The 18,365-nt window shown below is 35.9% G+C and overlaps 1 protein-coding gene across 4 annotated transcripts in view; it reads right to left on the bottom strand.

The window, feature by feature from the left end:
• The window catches only part of SMC6 (structural maintenance of chromosomes 6), a 76,777-nt gene that overhangs the window by 40,923 nt on the left and 17,489 nt on the right, over positions 1 to 18,365 (bottom strand). For all 4 annotated transcript variants that reach the window (XR_009521486.1, XR_009521487.1, XM_060027066.1 and 1 more), the window contains exons 5-15: positions 16,485 to 16,621; positions 15,775 to 15,836; positions 12,598 to 12,678; positions 11,245 to 11,346; positions 7,727 to 7,846; positions 7,526 to 7,624; positions 4,150 to 4,296; positions 3,818 to 3,906; positions 3,258 to 3,422; positions 2,669 to 2,847; positions 1,409 to 1,613 (exon numbers count right to left, since the gene is read on the bottom strand). Coding sequence is in view for 2 of the 4 variants with exons in the window: in XM_060027066.1 (XP_059883049.1) it covers positions 1,409 to 1,613; positions 2,669 to 2,847; positions 3,258 to 3,422; positions 3,818 to 3,906; positions 4,150 to 4,296; positions 7,526 to 7,624; positions 7,727 to 7,846; positions 11,245 to 11,346; positions 12,598 to 12,678; positions 15,775 to 15,836; positions 16,485 to 16,621 (1,386 nt within the window). In the remaining 2 variants the exon portion in view is untranslated. The remainder of the gene's footprint in view (positions 1 to 1,408; positions 1,614 to 2,668; positions 2,848 to 3,257; positions 3,423 to 3,817; positions 3,907 to 4,149; positions 4,297 to 7,525; positions 7,625 to 7,726; positions 7,847 to 11,244; positions 11,347 to 12,597; positions 12,679 to 15,774; positions 15,837 to 16,484; positions 16,622 to 18,365) is intronic.

Genomic DNA, 18,365 nt, shown 5'->3' with positions numbered 1-18,365 from the left:
GGAAGTAAAAACAAAGATAGGAAAGAATAGGGGGTGGGCGCTCTAGAAACATCAAGCAGTGCCAATGAAACAATGCAGGGAGTGAGGGGAGAGAGGATAGGGAGCCCGAGTCTAAGAGGGAGGGGACGTGGAAGGGGATTGTGGTGAAGCATAGGCTCTGGCCAGTCCGCTGAAAGCACAGGTTTCTATGCTAGGAAGGAGCAAGTATTTTCGAGCAGGCACATGCCACTGCTAGACAGGCTGCTCCCACCAGCTTGCTCTAAAGCACCCAGTCACAACCACCCCTTCCTTTTGCTCTACTTCCCTGGGATGCACTTCATATTTAGTTTATATCACAATTAGTTTTGCCTGCTGAGAGATGCTGTAACATCGGTCGAGGAAAACTAAAAGTAGGAAGGAATAGTAGCAATAATGTGTCAGTAATGAGACAAGGAAAGGACAAGTATGGAATAGGCTCACTAAACAACATAATGTAGAAAGCCTAAAGAGGACGAGAGGGACAAAGGAAAAACCGCACATCAAATTCTAGGCGAGCACAGTGAGCCTCACTGGTAAGAGGAATTATAGGACAAAATGATTTGATGATCCTAATTAAGCTTAGAAGAAAACTTTAATAAAAACGTGATTTATAAAGTCAAGTAAAAGGAAAAATACCACAATCAAATTAAATATAGAAAAAACACGCTTAAAATGAAGGGCATTTTTAATGTTTCCAAATATAAGGCAATTGAAAAAAGCAAAAATTGGATTTATAAGAAAAAGTGGAGTGGGAGAGAAAAGAAATTTTAAAACAATCTGTTAATAGGAATATATATATATAGGAATATATATATATATATATAGGAATATATATACATAGGAATATACATATAGGGATATAGAGAGGACTATATATATATATATGTAGGAACACACACACACATACACGTGTATCTTTAAAAGTAAAGTGATTAGCTAGCCAGCAGCTAACGAAGAAGGCAATTTGGGTCTGGTGCCCTTGAGGTTTGTTAGGGTCATTAAAGAAAACAATCACAGCTCTTTATGGAATCTGTAAACCACCCAGAGTTGAACTGTGAGTAATGAGCGCCAAAGTTCTTCCGTATGCCCTCCCTCTTAACGTGGCCAGGTCTGCACCATTTCCCTCTTCAGTACAATTTCTAAGCCACACAACGTCTACTTCCCAGTATGTCTCCCCAAACAGATCTCACGTGAGGACCTTAAAGGCAGGGAGTATCTCTCATTTATCTATGTATCTCCAATGCCTAAGATTCAAATTAAAGACGTGGCTTGATGGAATTTTACAAATCAGGAGTGTAGATATGGTTAACATTAAAAATGTTTTAACTCTTTCTGAGCTTGCACGTAACTAAGCTAAACCAGAAACAGTATTTAATTACTGATGCCTTACCTGTGTCTTACATCATACACCTCATTCCGAAACTCAGAAACTATTATCTGTGGCCGTGAGGTCCCTGGTGAGTAAAACCTTTTCATCAGTGCCTGAAGCACTCTTTCATCAGCATGATTATGGCAACAATAGGCTTGCAGAAGTCCTTTCAAGCAAGATTCAATGGCCAAAGCAAGCTCAGTGTCCCGAAGATGAATGCAAGCTCCTAAAAGTGAGAGAAAATTATTAAAAGCCCATAAATACTTGAAATGTTAATGTAACCATCTTTATAATAGTTCATAAATGACTTTAAAATATTTTCATATGAAGCAATTTAAATGATATTATAGATCTCATTTTAGCCAAATGGGAAATACCCCATCCCACTGGATACACTGGGGAGAAAACCCACCAAATCCTGTGAAAAGTTATCTCGCTCTGATGTAAATCAACAGTATTTCTCGTATGTGTATATATATATATAATACTATTCCAGCCTCTGAATGGTGTTTTGAAAATCAAGCCAAAAGGGTTATAGACTCTTCACTATTTTCTGTAAAACTGATTAATATTGAAATTTTAGATTTAGAGAGGGAAAAAAATACCTCATCTATTGAAATGGATCCTGGTATAGAGGTACATGTCATTTAAATGAAGAGACATTACTACAATACTTAATACAGTACATAATACTATACTTATACAGTACTTTACTAAAAAAGTATATTTATAGCATCATTTTCACCTAATGATGTACAGAATTAGAGATAACTCCTCAGAACTCAACTGATTTTTTTTCTCATGTATATATGAGGATAACTAGATAACCTCAGGCTTATAGTTGAAAGAGGACTTAGAAGTAATGTTGTCCAAACCTAAATAGAAACTTAAAGAGACAAGTCATTTTATCAAGTTTTACACAAAACTCAGGTGATTGGCCTTTTAACTATATCTTGATATCACTGAATTTTCCTACTAATCAATTACATGCAAATTAGTTCATTCATTTATTCATTCAAAAAAAATAAAAAGCAAATTATTCAACTCTATAATTACTTTTCCTTTTCCTAAGTTCTCTTTCTTTTGGCTTTTTTATGCTTAAAATATACAAAAGGAAAGTTTAAAGTGATTTTATCATTTCTTAAAATATGTACAAAGTCTACATATAACTACATGGTTCTTCGATAACAGTGTTTTAAAATTATATTCAACAGACTCCTTCCAGAAAATAAAGATGTACTTCTAATTTTTATTATATACTGACTAATTGGTGACAAATACCTAAAGGGCCTACAGGTTTACGGGTAAAATGCTTCCGTCTGTAAGCATCATCTATGGCTTCCAGAAGAGCTGGAACATGAGGGCCAAATCTTTTCAGTCGATCAGTTTTACTGTCTTTCAATTCTTTCAGTTGCCTCTGATTATAGTTCAGTGTATTCTTCACATCTAACTCTTCTCTCCTACAAAATACAAGTGGAAAAACAAAACAGATATGTGATACGGTTAAACAGAAATACTCAGTCTTTTCCCCTAATACCTGCATACCAGTGAATGACACAGCTGCCCTAAAAACTAAAAGCGGATCTCTTCATTTGAAAACAAGTGTGTTACCAGGAAAAATTAGTCAGAAGACCTCAAAACTTAGCATGGAAAAAAAAAAAATGCAGTCGTGACGAGGACTAGAAATCCCAGAAACTGTCCAATTCTACAAGTTTAAGAAGTATTATTAGGAAAGTGATTTTAAAAGATCCCTTATTATGAGGAAGAAGAAGAACAACAACAAAAAAAACATGTATTCTCTTTTCATTTAAAGAGGAAAACTAGATGATTTTCAAATAACTGAAAAAAGTATAAGAATGTGGACACTTACTTAATTCTGGTATGTTCTTCTTTGTCCTTTTCTACGGCTTGCTGAAATTGTTCGATCTCTTGATTGACTGAACTTTCTTGATCCTGTAAGACCTTTACTCTTTCTTTTAACGAAGATATTTTTTTTTGCCTTTCCAACCGTTCAGGTTCCAAAGACTGATCAGCACTAATGGTAAATAATACAAAGTGGAAAATGTTCAATGAAAAACCTAACATTTAAAAAACATAAAGCAGGGCTTCCCTGGTGGCGCAGTGGTTGAGAGTCTGCCTGCCGATGCAGGGGACACGGGTTCGTGCCCCGGTCCGGGAAGATGCCACATGCCATGGAGTGGCTGGGCCCGTGAGCCGTGGCCGCTGAGCCTGCGCGTCTGGAGCCTGTGCTCCGCAACGGGAGAGGCCACAACAGTGAGAGGCCCGCGTACAACAAAAAACAAAAAAAACCATAAAGCAATGTGATAAAATTCCTTTAGCAATAATACAGAAAATAAAATATTCCATTTCACCTGGATTACTTTATTACAAAATGAGATAACTATGAAAATTGCAAAGTAACTATCTTACCTTTTTCTCAGTTCTTCAATTCTTTTACAAAGTTGCTCATCATCTTTCTTTAATGCTCTATACTCGTTTAGGGAATGGTTGTATAAAACCTAAAAAAAAATCAGACATACTTTAGTAAAATGAAAAACAAATACCCCATTCAAGACCACTTTTGCCAAATCGTGTATGTGCAGAAATATATTTTTAAAACAACATACATATATGGTCATATGAAATCATTATATTTTTTAAAGTCTGAAAGCAACACAATTACAAAAACCTCTACTTTTAAAAATAAATGAACAGTATTTACAGTTGATATGCAATTTTTAATACTGGAAAAGTTCTCTCACCTCAGCTTCATTATAGGCCCTTTTCTTAGAAGTAAGATCTGCTTTCAATGCCATACATTCTGGTGCTCGTGCATTTGTCTCTTGACTAATCTTTTCTAGTTTATCTTGAATATCCTTGTACTTTTTTTCTGCTTCATTAAGTCTGACCTTTAAGAAAATAACATCGTTGGAGGATATTTTATTTTTCTCCAATAAACAGAAAAAATAAAAAAATAATTATATATGGTTCACATTTCAAATAAACTTAATTTTGCTCTAACTAAACTCGAGACATTAATTAGGTAAACAAACATAATTATATAAAGTGTTAAATATGTATTTTTTAATTGAAATATTATTGATTTACAATATTATGTTAGTTTCAGGTGTACAGCAAAGTGATTCAGTTATACATATACATAGATATATATAGATAGGTACATATCTATGTATCTATCTATTATTCTTTTTCAGATTCTTTTCCATTATAGGTTATTACAAGATATTGAATATAGGTTCCCTGTACTATACAGTAAGCCCTTGTTGTTTATTTTATATATAGTGGTATGTATATATTAAACCCATACTCCTAATTTACCCTTCACCCCTTGCCCCTTTGGTAACCATAAATTTGGCTTCTATGTCTGTGAGGCTGTTTCTGTTTTGTTAATAAGTTCATTTGTATCATTTTTGAGATTCCACATATAAGTGATATCATGTAATATTTGTCTTTCTCTGTCTGACTTACTTCACTTAGTACAATAATCTCTAGGTCCACCGATGTTGCTGCAAATGGCAGTTATCTCATTATTTTTTATGGCAGAGTAATATTCCACTGTGTGTGTGTGTGTGTGTGTGTGTGTGTGTGTGTGTGTGTGTGTGTGTGTGTGTACCACATCTTCTTTATCCATTCATCTGATGATGGACACTTAGGCTGCTTCCATGTCTTGGCTATTATAAATAGTGCTGCTATAAACACTGAGGTGCATGTATCTTTTTTAATTAAAGTTTTCATCTTTTTTTGATATATGCCTAGGAGTGGGATTGCTGGGTCGTATGGTAACTCTATTTTTAGTTTTTTAAGGAACCTCCATACTGTTCTCCATAGTGGCTGCACCAATTTACATTCCCACCAACAGTGCAGGAGGGTTCCCTTTTCTCCACACCTTCTCCAGCATCTATTATTTGTAGACTTTTTGATGATGGCCATTCTGACTGGTGTGAGGTGATACCTCATTGTAGTTTTGATTTGCATTTCTCTAATAATTTGAAATGCTAAAATATATTTTAATTCCACATTTAGCTTTCCAATAAATGTGCTATCTTCTGGGGATACAAAGATATAGTAACAACCGTCTTCAAGTAACACAATTAAAGGGAGACAGACACAGTTTAGCAGAGAAACAAACATACAAATAGATCATGCAGTTTGGATGCAATAATGCTTAAGTAGGGTATGTATATTTGTAATTGTGAAAGCACGAGGAAGAATTTATAGGTCTGTCAGAAAAAGTTAGGGATGCCTTCAAAGAAGCATTTGAGCTGAAACTTGGAAGATTACTCAAAATGTACCAGGAAAAAAGCTGGGGAAAAGTGTTACAGGGAGTTGGAAAAGCATGTGGAAAGGCATTAAAACCATTTTAGGAATTAAAATTATTTCTGGAGCTTGAACTGAGAGGGTAGTGGTGGGAGATGAGATGAAGGGGTAGAAGGGCTTTGAATTCCACGATCAGCTTACAACTTAAACCTCTAGACAACAGGGAAACAAGATACCAAACTATATGTAAATCTATAATGGAACTATATGTAAATCTATACGTACAACCACTTTGGAAGCACATGGAAGGCAAGGTAAAGGGAAAAATTAAAGGAAATGATGTCAGTAAGAAGTTAATGTAATGTTCTGGGACAAAAATAATTAGGGACCAAAATGTCACACTGAAAACAGGAATAGATTAGAAGGGAAAAATATGAGAACTACTTAGTTCAGAGATCAGCAAATTTTTTCTAGAAAGAGCCAGATAGTGTATACTTCAGGCTTTGTGGGCTATAAAGTCCCTGTCACAGCTATTCCAGTAGAAATGCTAAGTTTGAAGTGTCTGGAACATGTAGGTAAAGATGGGAAGACAAATATTTGAACGAAGTGCTCAGGATAAAAGTTTGATTAGGAGATACAGATTAGGGAATTGTCAATATGTAGTCTATTTAGGAAACATTATATAGAATGGTAGTGTAGTTCTGTTATTAAGACATCAGTAGTATAATCTCTATGTTTTTTATAAAAATTGAAGTTGGTCTAGGTGCTTTACAAACTAAATATAATTCATCTATCTTCAGTTTAAATTAGGTTAATACAAGTTTGAAGTCTGCTTTAGACACTGTTTCTTCAGAAACCTTCCCTTCAATAGTTATTCTATAATCAATAAACAAGCATATACTATGTGAAAGGTTTTATGTAAGACATGGTGGGAAGGATATAAATATAAGATAGTCCAAACCCTCCAGAAATTTACCATTTACTACATACCATGGCCAAATACTTAAGTAGAGCAAACAGCCACAGAACTAAGTATCATCCAACCTCAAGATTTTCCTTTCCCCACTTGAAAAAAAAAAATGAGTGTTTATTACTAAGACTGGATTTCACTTTTAGACTGGGGAATATCTAAAGAGGAAAGCAACAAGGTCTTCCCCTATGACAAGCTAAGAAATGAAGCTGAGAAGAATTGAATGAAAATTTCAGAATATTCTCTCAGAAATGAAAATCTAAGGTGAGAGAGGTGGGTGGGGTTGAATTTCCATTTACTACCTGAAGAGGGAATGTAAGAAATTCAGCCCAGAGATCACTAAGTAAATGTACTGTCTTCACCATTTCTGTTACTTTTACACATTCATCTATTACCTTTCACGGATTAATGTTATAACCCTTAAAAGGAAAAAGACTGGCCTGCTTATCTTAGGGGTAGACAGGAAGAAGTAAGGTGGGAAAGATTACACCCTGTACTACAACTAAGCCTGGGAGTCAGAAGCTCGTAAGCTAAGGAGAACAAAATACTAAGATGTAAGTCAGTCACACTGAGTACACTGGGGCTCCTATAAAGAAAGAAAAGGCTAGGAGATCTACTTCCAGCACGACGGCAGAGAAATTCCACAGTGGTGGCTGTACAACCCTGTGAATATACAAAAGAAACAATGAACTGTAAATTTTAAATGGGTGGATTGTATGGTATATGAATCATATCTCAATAAAGCTGTTAACAAGAGAATGGCAAGGTAAATACAAAGAGCAGGGCTGCTCTGTGCTACAAAGGTCCATGTGGAAACCCTCAACAGAAAATTGCTCCCTTTACTTACCCCTCAACCAACTTCTACCTCTGTATAAAAAAAATATAATTACCTGCTGTTCTTCCGTTTTCCTCTCAAGTCTAGCAGCACGATCTTCTCCAATTTTGATGTTGTCTCTGATAGCATTCAGTTGTTTTTCAATTTCATTGACCTAAAAAGAAATTATATAGCAAGTCACATATAAGACTAACCACAACCAAGTATATTCTGTATATTACAAATATGTGTGAATAGGTAATTAAGTGAAAATTACCACTGCCCAAGCCATTTCATGTTTCAAGTATTCCAGATTGGTCTTCATTGTACTTAAGCCAGCAATACTCTGAAAACGTTCTTCTTTCTCCAAACACTGGCGCTTTAGTTCAGTAAGTCGCTTAAAAAAAGAAAAAAGAATATATTTCTTAACAACATTGAAGAAACAAGACTTTCCGCAAATGTATTTCTTTTGAATACTGCCTAAACAAATACTGAAAAAGATGTGCTAGGAAATGACTTCTTTAATTAAAACAAAAATAGAAAATATTTTTGGTTCTTTGGTATACTTTTATTAAGTACAATCACTTTGTTAATTTCTGCACTATAAAAATGACCAGATACTCTTCAAATGAAGAAGAGCAAAGGAATAAAAGTTTCAAGACCACACAAGTATAGACAAAACTCAAGTTTCTATCAGTTCCCTACCTGATAGACAGACTGGACTGTTCTCCTGGGTGAAGTATACCCAGGATCCATTCCAATGATAATGGAAGGCTCAAAAGGAATTTATTTCTAAAAATCAAATGTTACATTTTTTTCTTATCCAAGTTTTCTCTTAATAATTAATCAATAAAGCAAAAACCAACTCTAGTGACGTATGAACAGCTTCCAAAGCTGCACACCTGGGTTGACAGCCTCTCCTCTTCATTCATGGTTTCCATGTTCAACTAGGGTCTTCACTATGGATCTTAGTGTGTTTCCCTATCCAAGTCACTTTCCCATTCTTCAGGATTATTTCAATCCATCATCACTCTCTTCAAACCTCATATAACTGCCACCCTAATCCCTTACTCATTCTCCCTGATGCCTATTTCACAGAATTCAGAAGCTATCAGAAAGAAACCGTCTCCAGTGTTCAACAACCTTATATATAAACCTAAAGCAGTCTTTTCCTCCTGCTAAAACGGAAGAGGTGGCTTCATTATACTTAAGTCCAGTGCCTATCTCTTACTTACATCCTACTCACCCCCCTTCTGCCTTCTCAAGAGGTCTAAATTAGTTGATTTTTCATCCCATCTTTTTCATCTTTTTTCCACTTAATCCTCCTCACTGACTCCTTTCCATGATCACATTTAAAACTTTACTTACTTATCTTTCCAATTTACAAACAAAACCACCAATATCCACCCCTGGATACCACCTCTTCCTCTAAAAGCCGTCTTCCCTTTCCACCCAAGTTTCATGAAAATTATCTCTAGCTCTTCAATTCTCTCTCTGGTTTTCAGCCCCACAAATCTGGCTTCTGTTTTCACCACCACCCTACATGTCCACAGAGCACTGGCCCAAACCATTTCAAAGCTCTTCTCTACACTACCACTGCCACTACCCTAACTTACATCATCATCATCTGTTTGAACAACGGTAATACCTTCCTTACTGATCTGTTTCCTTCCTTACAGCAGTTCACTCTCTTCTGCAGCAGAGTGATCTACTAAAAATATACATTTAATCAAGCCATCCACTTCCATGTGTTGTACTGTCCTTAAGTTCTACAAAGTCTTCCACAATCTGGCCTCTTAACTCTCATGTTTGTGTTCTCTACTTTAGACAATGTAGAATTCTTTCAGCTGTTTAAAACCACCACATGCTCTCTTGCCCAAGACTTCATCCATGTGGAACACACTTCCTCACTCTCACCATCCTTTGCCTGGTATTATTCACCCTTCAGTTCTTACCTTAGACATTACTTACTTAACGGCTATACCTCTCCCACTGCCCCTGCCTTGTCCCTAACCCCTGTTGCCAGTATCCTATTAAGTGCTTTTGCACAAACTAATCTTGAACTCCTTTAGTAGTGCTCACCATAGTCAATTATCCACCATCTGCTTTCTGCTGAATAGTTAGGTGTACGACCCCAAGAATCCTGGTATGTATTTGCCATTATATGGTCATGACCAAAGCCCAATGCTAGCAGGCACATGGTAGGAACTTAATATTTGATGGCTGAATGACTTCCAGTTTCTAATCTTCACATTCTATTTCTGTTTTTTGACTTTTTCATTTGTATCTCCCACTGTATCCTTTTTTGTTGGCTTGGGGTTTTTTTTGTTTGTTTTTTAAATTTTTATTGAAGTATTGTTGATTTACAATGTTGTGTTAGGTCACATTCTACTTCTTAAAGATTAAACTATTCAAATCCAGAGCTTATTTTGAGAATGTAGTGCATTTAATTAATTAGGAAGAAATTTCATATTAAGTGCATATTATGCATAAGCAACTCTGATACATGATATAGGGATGTGCTTCTTAAACTTCACAAACAAAGTATCTTCAATCGCTTATGACAAAGTATACCATGAAGAAAGTGGGTATTTAAACACCAAGCTGTCTGAAGCAAACAAATTTCTTCAAAGTCCTGATTTATTGTTTTTAAAATAATAGATGTTAATATATACTATGTACATTTGCTTGAATATACAATATTTCCTTTCCCCAATAATAACACTGACATTCCAATAACACTGATACTCCATTATCAATTCTGTGGTTTATAGTACATCCTTGCACACTATCACATACCCCAGGTTTGAAGAAATAATGTGGGGAATAAAAATAAATATACTCATCTTTGCTTTTTCAGTTTTCACTTAATGAACCATGTAACTATAAACCCAGTTTTAAATATGTATGCCTCAAAAACTTGAAGTAAAAAGGTCAGTGTAACATCTAATAAAGTTGACTTGGGTCGATCATTAATACAATTCTATCTCAAAAGAACATGCTAAAAAGTTGCTGAAAGCAACTGACTGTATAAAACTGATTAAGGGACAAAAGAAAAAGATACAGAATCATACAAAAATTGGTGGGACTTAATGTACTGGATGAACAGCTGAAACATAAAGCCTTATAACTCTGAGATCTCTGATTATCAAACAAAGGTTTGCTCTTCAAGAATCAGAAGAAGAAAGTACAAGAACAAACTACAGCAGATGTAAAAACAAACCTAAGTAAGAAAGTCACATTGGCTCGAGTGATTTCAAATTCAAGCACATTCGCATGGCTGCCAAGCTGGTGAACACTGATGGGACAGCTGCTACCAAGCTATCAGTGCTTAAAGAATGCTAACATTCTACCAGTGTAATGAAAGAGTTATCTATTGTATATAATGATAAATGCATATTATGTTTAATACCAACTTGAGGCTTGTGCTTATTTTCCCATCAAAAGAAATATAGTTTTTAAACTACTTCTGAGTGGGAATCAGTGATATCTTATTGTGGAACTAAGGGATAAGTATGTTAGATACTACCCTGTCCTCTACTTTATAGCCTCATAGAAGAATTAAGACATGGACATACCCATTATTATAAAACAAAAAAGTAAAGGCTAATAAATACCCTGAATGTACAAAATCACACTTGTTATGGTTGACAGAGTACTATAAAAATGTTACTAGTTTTATATAGATATACATATATAGATATGTAGGTATGTAATTTTACAATACCATTTACCTGATAAGTACTATAGGAATTTGACTGATCTCTAAAATAACTGCATTAAGTGTTTACAAACCTCTTCTCCTTGATTTATCTGCTCCTTTGTTCTTTCTTTGGTTTCCATGATGTATGAATAATCCTCCTTCATTTGTTCCAGTTGGGTTGCTTTCATAAAGAACTATATCAACAACAAGAAAAACACAATTAGAAGTTGGTAAACTTCCACGGGACTATGAAAAAAAGAAGAATTTGTTCTCTAAAAACTTTTAGACCAATTATGTAAAAAGACATTAAAAACATACTTAAGCAAGTAAATAAATACATTGGGTCTCCGTTGCTGCACGCGGACTTTCTCTAATTGTGGAGAGCAGGAGCTACTCTTCATTGCAGTGTGCAGGTTTCTCATTATGATGGCTTCTCTTGTTGCAGAGCACGGGCTCTAGGCACACGGACTTCAGTGGTTCTGGCATGCGGGCTCAGTAGTTGTGGTGCGCGGGCTTAGTTGCTCCGCGCCACGTGGGATCCTCCTGGACCAGGGCTCGAACCCATAACCCCTGCATTGGCAGGTGGATTCTTAACCACTGTGCCACCAGGGATGTCCCAGTATCCTTGATCTTAATGCATCATAATTTTTTAGCATAGGGAATACCAAAACCCATTCAAAAGTCACACTGTAAGCTGTAGTAGTAGTCATATATTTTGTTGGCTTTTTTAAAAGTTTTAAATAGGGGCTTCCCTGGTGGCGCAGTGGTTAAGAATACGCCCGCCAATGCAGGGAACACGGGTTCGAGCCCTGGTCCGGGAAGATCCCACATGCCGCGGAGCAACTACGCCCGCACGCCACAAGTACTGAGCCTGTGCTCTAGAGCCCGCGAGCCACAACTACTGAGCCCGCGTGCCAGAAATACTGAAGCTCACGCACCTAGAGCCCGTGCTCTGCAACAAGAGAAGCCACCGCAATGAGAAGCCCACGCACCACAACAAAGAGTAGCCCCTCACTCGCCACAACTAAAAGAGTAACCCCTCACTAGCTGCAACTAGAGAAAGCCCGCGTGCAGCAACAAAGACCCAACGCAGCCAAAAATAAATATATAAATTAATTTTTTAAAAAGATTAAAATAATCTAACGTTTAAAAGTGATTATGTATGTTTGGGCAATCATTCCCTTGTATTTCCATAAAGATAAATTTTGGAATTCATTCTCTTTCAGAATTAAAAGCAAAGAAGTTAAAGCAAGGTTTTACCAAGAAAATTATACTTCCATCTTACTTAACAAGTTCTTAAATTAGTCCTACAATATTACTCTAAATAGTGACTTAAAAAAATCCTCGATATTTACTATGTGACCAAGATTAATGTTCAGTATAGATGCCTAATCTATAAATGTATTCTTTTTGGTTAGGTTTATGTTTACTTTGGTGCATCTTACTTTGTATTTGTCTCCCTCATTTTTAGACTGCAAGAACTGCTTGCTCATCTCTTGCGTTAAGACAGAAACTGGATTATCTACCTGAAACAAACAAACAAAGAAATGATTATCTTTAAATATTTCATTTTAATTCCTTAAGAGAAATGAACTAAAATATCCATTACAAGTGACCTGAGAGAAAATATTTCAAAATTTCATTATATTAAAATAAATATCAGTACTACAGCCAAAATTAAATATTCTGCCATTACATGAGGGCACAAGCACAAGAACTTTCTAAAGAAGTGTGTTTTTTTAGCACGTTTTCATTCCTTTCACTGGTTTTGTAGAGTACCACTCCTATGCTACTGGTTAATCATCAGACCACAGAGCTGGAAGAGCTCTAGCATGAGAGTCAGCTGACTTGGGTTCTTAGTTGGCTCTGTCTGAACCTCCTATGTAGCCGCAGGCAAATTAGTTATTTCCTCCAACTAAACACAAGAAGTCCAACTCAGTCACTTCTAATCAGAACTATAATGACGAGTATTGTTTATTTTTTGTACAGCAGTTCTTCAGAGTTCCTATATCCTGTCATTTCTTCATGAGGATACCGTAAAACAAATGGAAACACTGGGATCATTTCTATCTTTTGAAGGAGAAGTCATTTTAAATAAGCCATTACTTGAATTAAACTACCTCTGGCTAACAAATTAAAGTACAGTTAAAATAACAATATAATAACACTTCAAAGTGGAGTTGAAAAAAAAATTTTTTTTAATTCAACTTGTTTCAAAAAGATTCAAGTTCATTTCTCATTTATATCTTTGGTGTTAATAACAAAGTAATTTATATGTTAGAAAATAATCTTGTTTATAAGGTATAGAACAGGAAGGACCACTATAAAGGAAAAAGTGCTTAACTCCTTCATTTACCATCTGTACAATACTGATTGTACTTTATTTAGTATACCACTGGTGAAAACCTTTCTGTTAAGCAGGATTTTGGGTCTTATCTTCTAAGATGATAAAAAACATTTATGCAGTTATAAAGACACCTCTACATATCACCTTTTTCTCAGACCAGAAGCTGATTGCCACGTATTTTTTTTAACAAGGTCTGTGTGGTATCTTAATTGCACACAGTATCTGACTTCTTAAAACTAAGACCTAATGCACTAGCTTTAATGACAGACATTTTATCACCAGCTGTGGATTAACAGCTTCACCAAAGTTCATATTCTTTTTTCTACAGCCTCTGAAATGGGGCTCCTCGTTTCTATACTACTCCAGAGATTATTTAAAAATCTGGCATCTTTACCCATCAAGACCCTGGAGTAAGCAAAAGGCAAGCACACACAAGTAAACTTCAGAGAAAAAGTAAGAAGAGGCACAGGGGACAAATATAATCAGGTACTTAAAGACATTAAACACTCTCCTTCCTCCTGGTAATTCTAGGCCAGCACTGTCCAATGGAAATGTAATGCAAACCACACATATAATTAAGTTTTCTAGTAGCTACATTAAAAAGATAGAAAGAGACAGGTGAAATTAATTTTAGTATTATATTTTTAATCTAATATATCTAAAATATTATCACTTTAACATGTAATTAGTATGAAAACTGAGTTACTCCTTTGCATTAAGTCTTCAACCTCCAGTGTGCACTTCATACTAGAGCACACCTCCATCTGGACTACCCACATTCTGAGGGCTCAATACCCATCATACGTGGTTAGTGGTTACTCAGTAAGTGTAGCTCTAGACCTTTCATATTTTGATCAATGAACTTGAACCTTTAGTTAACTGAATTGTACAAGAAGAGGACTAATGGAGTTATGATAACAATCTTCAAATATTTCAAAAGAAAAGAAACATATTTTATATTCCCCAAGGAAGTGGGAGCTTAGAGAAACTGACTTTATTCAACTTTTCCCATTAACAACAACTTTCTAATAAACACAGCCACCTACAGACGGAATCAGCAGCCTCAGGCAGATGTCATTTCCCCACTACTACCCACTCAAGTACCCGCTGAAGGAACATCTGGTGGAGACTGCGTACAGGGTAAGCATGCAGTGTGATACTACACTGGATGCCCTTCGAGACTTTCCCAACACCTGTGAATCCATACACTGTAACTTTTGGTTTTCCTGATTTTGCTTAACAAATTGACCTGTGTTCTAGTCTCAAATTTATTTGCTGTATCTGCTTTTCTCCAGATTTTACTAATTATTTTTCTGAACCTGTGCTGCCCAGCATGCAAGCTACTAGCCACATGCAGCATTTGACACTTACGTAAAATACAATAAAACATTTGATTTCTCAGTCACACATTTCAGGTGCTCAAGTGGCTAGTGGCCACCCCATTGGACACCATAATACAGAATATTTGTACCATTACAGAAAGTTTTTCTGGACAACCTGTTCTAAACCAAACTGGGAAAGAGACCCATAATCATAATTATTCTTTTTCCTTGGTGACTACTCTTGGTGTTCTTAATCCTGGAATAAGGCAGGGTGATACAATGGGTAGAGCATTAGAATGGAACAGGGATGTCTGGATCCCAAGGCAGGCTCAACCAGTACCCACACCTAGACAACTGTAAGTGCAAGTTTACTTTTGCTGGCTCCCAGTTTCTCACCTACAAAATAAAGGGTCCAGATTAGATGACCTCCAAAGACAACTCCAGTGCTAATGTTATAGGACTATATGAGCCCCATTTCCAATTATTCAGTCAAAGTATCTTAGCAGAATGGAATCAAGTCTTGTCTCCTATAGGTATGATGAAATAACTCCAAAATACATAAAGAAATGCTTTCTTTATATGGCTAGAATAAACTTCCTTTCTACAAAAATTTAGCAACTGAGTTTAGGAAACTATGATGCTATTCTGACTTGGACAGCAGAAAGCAAAGAAACTTTATAACATAAATTTGATTAACATAACTTTTGGCACATACTAGTATAGACAAGATATTCTTGTGTGTTCTGTCAAATTAAAGATGTTATATTATATATTGAAAGTTCCTGTTGAATTAGGAAGCCTTAAGGAACTTCACTAACCATAGTTAAATATATTTGTCCTGTGGTCAATTTACTTATATGAGGCCATTTAAATTCTTTCCACACCACAAATGAAACCGCATAAAAAAGTAACCAGTTGTATTTATTAATCTGAAACACAAATTTAGCAATTACCTGTATGTTAAAATGATCAAGAATTCCAATCAGTTCTTCTTTCCTAGTGGAAACCAAGGCGCCTAGTTATGAGAAACACAAAATGACCAGACTGTTTCTAGGGCAATAATACGTTTTTAAAAATGAGCAATTATTTATAAACATAAATGTTAACTAGTTTTCCTGATGTCAGCAAGAAAGGTACCATTGCACATACACACATCTGAATGAACTGGGGTGACACACTTGTTATGACACAAGTACGCAGGAGGCAGAAGCACACAAATGCAGTGGCAGGTACTTCTCTTCTTCCTATAGCTAAACATTTCCTTTTCCTTCTCATCTGTCTCTTTAGTAACTCTCCACACCCACCTCCTCTTCCGTTATGTCTTTTTCTACTTTTGGCTAACTTTCTCCTTCCACATGTGACAGAAACTATGGGGGTGAAAAGAAGTCTACAAGTGAGATCAAAATGACTTATCACAGCCTGCTTCAAACAGACCCAAATTCTGCTAATCATGCTTTTGCTGCAGAATGCCCTGTGGTAAAACAACTATGTACGGATATACACGTGTGTGTACACATACATGCAACCAACCAGTCCTCTTGCAAGAAAGCAGTTTCAAGAGATGAGAAGTGTCCTCTTAATGACACCAGCACAATCACTTAACTCTTTTTAACTGGATGTTTACTAATACTTTATATGAAATAAAGAGAAATTCATAGCAAACCTGTTTCACTTTTCAGTTTGTAAGATCGACTTCCATCCATGCTGATGTGCTGTTGCACAATTATAGAGTGACCGTACACACTGGCTCTATAGGCATCATCCCCTCTGTTCCTTAATGTTATTGAGATATCTGCTGAGCTAAAGCAATAAGGTTAAGCTAAGTCACATGAAGGTACAGGGCAATTATAACACTAGGTTATCATAATTTTAAAAACCTCCAAGAAATCTGGCTAATTCATTTGAAAAGCAGCTTTATACCAGCAGTTGATGGCTGACAGGCTACTACAGAATAATGTTAAAGATACCAAGGAGCAAAGTTGAGAAGAAGAGAAACTTTATAAAAAATAATTGACTATTTTATCCATAACAGAAATACATTTGCACAAAATCCATTTAAGTTTTGGTTGTTTCACATCATGTGGATAAGTTACACATTTTCCCAACCGCTATGTATAATCAATATTACACTGCCTGCCTATGCTAAATTATATAATAAAGCATCATCCTGACAGCAGGCCTCTAAGAAAGATGCAGTAAGAATTAAAGTGAAGTTATATATTTTCTAAGAAAATCAGAATCAAGGGAAACAACTTGAATTCTTCTATTACTTGGCAATAAAAAAAAATGCTTAAGTATTTGATATCAAGAGATGTAAACTAAATCTCAAAGCTTCTTAAAAGTTTTATTGGTATTACAAAATAAACATTTTTAAAGTTTTAAAGACATCTGAAGCATTTACAGCCATGTATATTTTAACATATTTTGGGGGGGGAAGAATTCATCTTTATTTTTCTACTCTAACTTCTGTTCAAATAAGACTTTGTAGAAAAATTTTTTAAAAATTAATGAAGGGCATTAATAAATACATACTTATAATTTCCTTAAACATAAAAGCAGATAATACTTCCTCTGGTTAATATAAATATCTGCCAAAAATGCTAAAGTCCTTTAATGCAAAATTGCTTTAATTGGTAATTAAATGATATATTTAACAGAATAAACTTGTTTTCATCAATTTGGAGTAATCATACCACCAAATTGTTCCTATATGCAGGAAATGTAGGTAAAAATACTCAAGATGAATTTCACTGTAAACTTACACTTGGTAGACACCCTGAAGCGTGCTCAGCTCTTGCGCCCCCGTACTTCTGTGCAAGTGCCCTCACAGAAAGATGGCTTAGCAGCCGTTATCAGCCCCCATCCCTCCCTCCACAGATTGGGCTAAATATAGAAAGTGAACGCTAACTGCGCCACATTCCCTTCTTTAAAAATTCAAATTAAGAAAAACTAGTAAAATCCAAGTAAGGTCTGTACTTTAGTGAATAATATTGTACCGGTGTTAACCGCGTAGCTCTGATAAAAGTGCCTCAGTTGTTTAAGATGTCAACATTCAGGGAAACTGGGTAAAGGCTGTAAGGAAACTGTACTATCTTTGCGATACTTATGTAAATCTAAAATTATTTCAAAACCACAAGTTTTTAAAACAAACTCGAATCAAGACACATCAAGTGGAAAGGTGGTGATTCCTTGGAGATACAAAGTTCTGAGGCCTCTGGGACTAGAGAAACCAATTTGGGGCATTATATTCTGATGAACAAGTATAAAGCCTGCAGAGATGACAGAGAGAAGCAGAAACACAGAGCAGATAAGCTCTTGGGAAACCACCTGGACAGACTGGCAGAGACACATAATCACAGATACTGGCTGTGAATCAGAGACACAGAGAACTCGAGAGTACTTCCTTCCATGCGCAGCCCCACACACCAAGACAGTAAGACATAAACGCCTGCCCACGAAGACACAGAGCACCAAAGACCTGAAGAATAAGAAAGAGCACACACGCTCCAGAGGCAGTGAGAGGGAAACACATTCACACACCTGC

The sequence above is a fragment of the Delphinus delphis genome, chromosome 12, assembly GCF_949987515.2.
Source record: "Delphinus delphis chromosome 12, mDelDel1.2, whole genome shotgun sequence".
Classification (NCBI taxonomy): Eukaryota; Metazoa; Chordata; class Mammalia; order Artiodactyla; family Delphinidae; genus Delphinus; species Delphinus delphis.
Note: the sequence above shows the minus strand (reverse complement) of the source record. Positions and strands in the feature narration are given on the sequence as shown.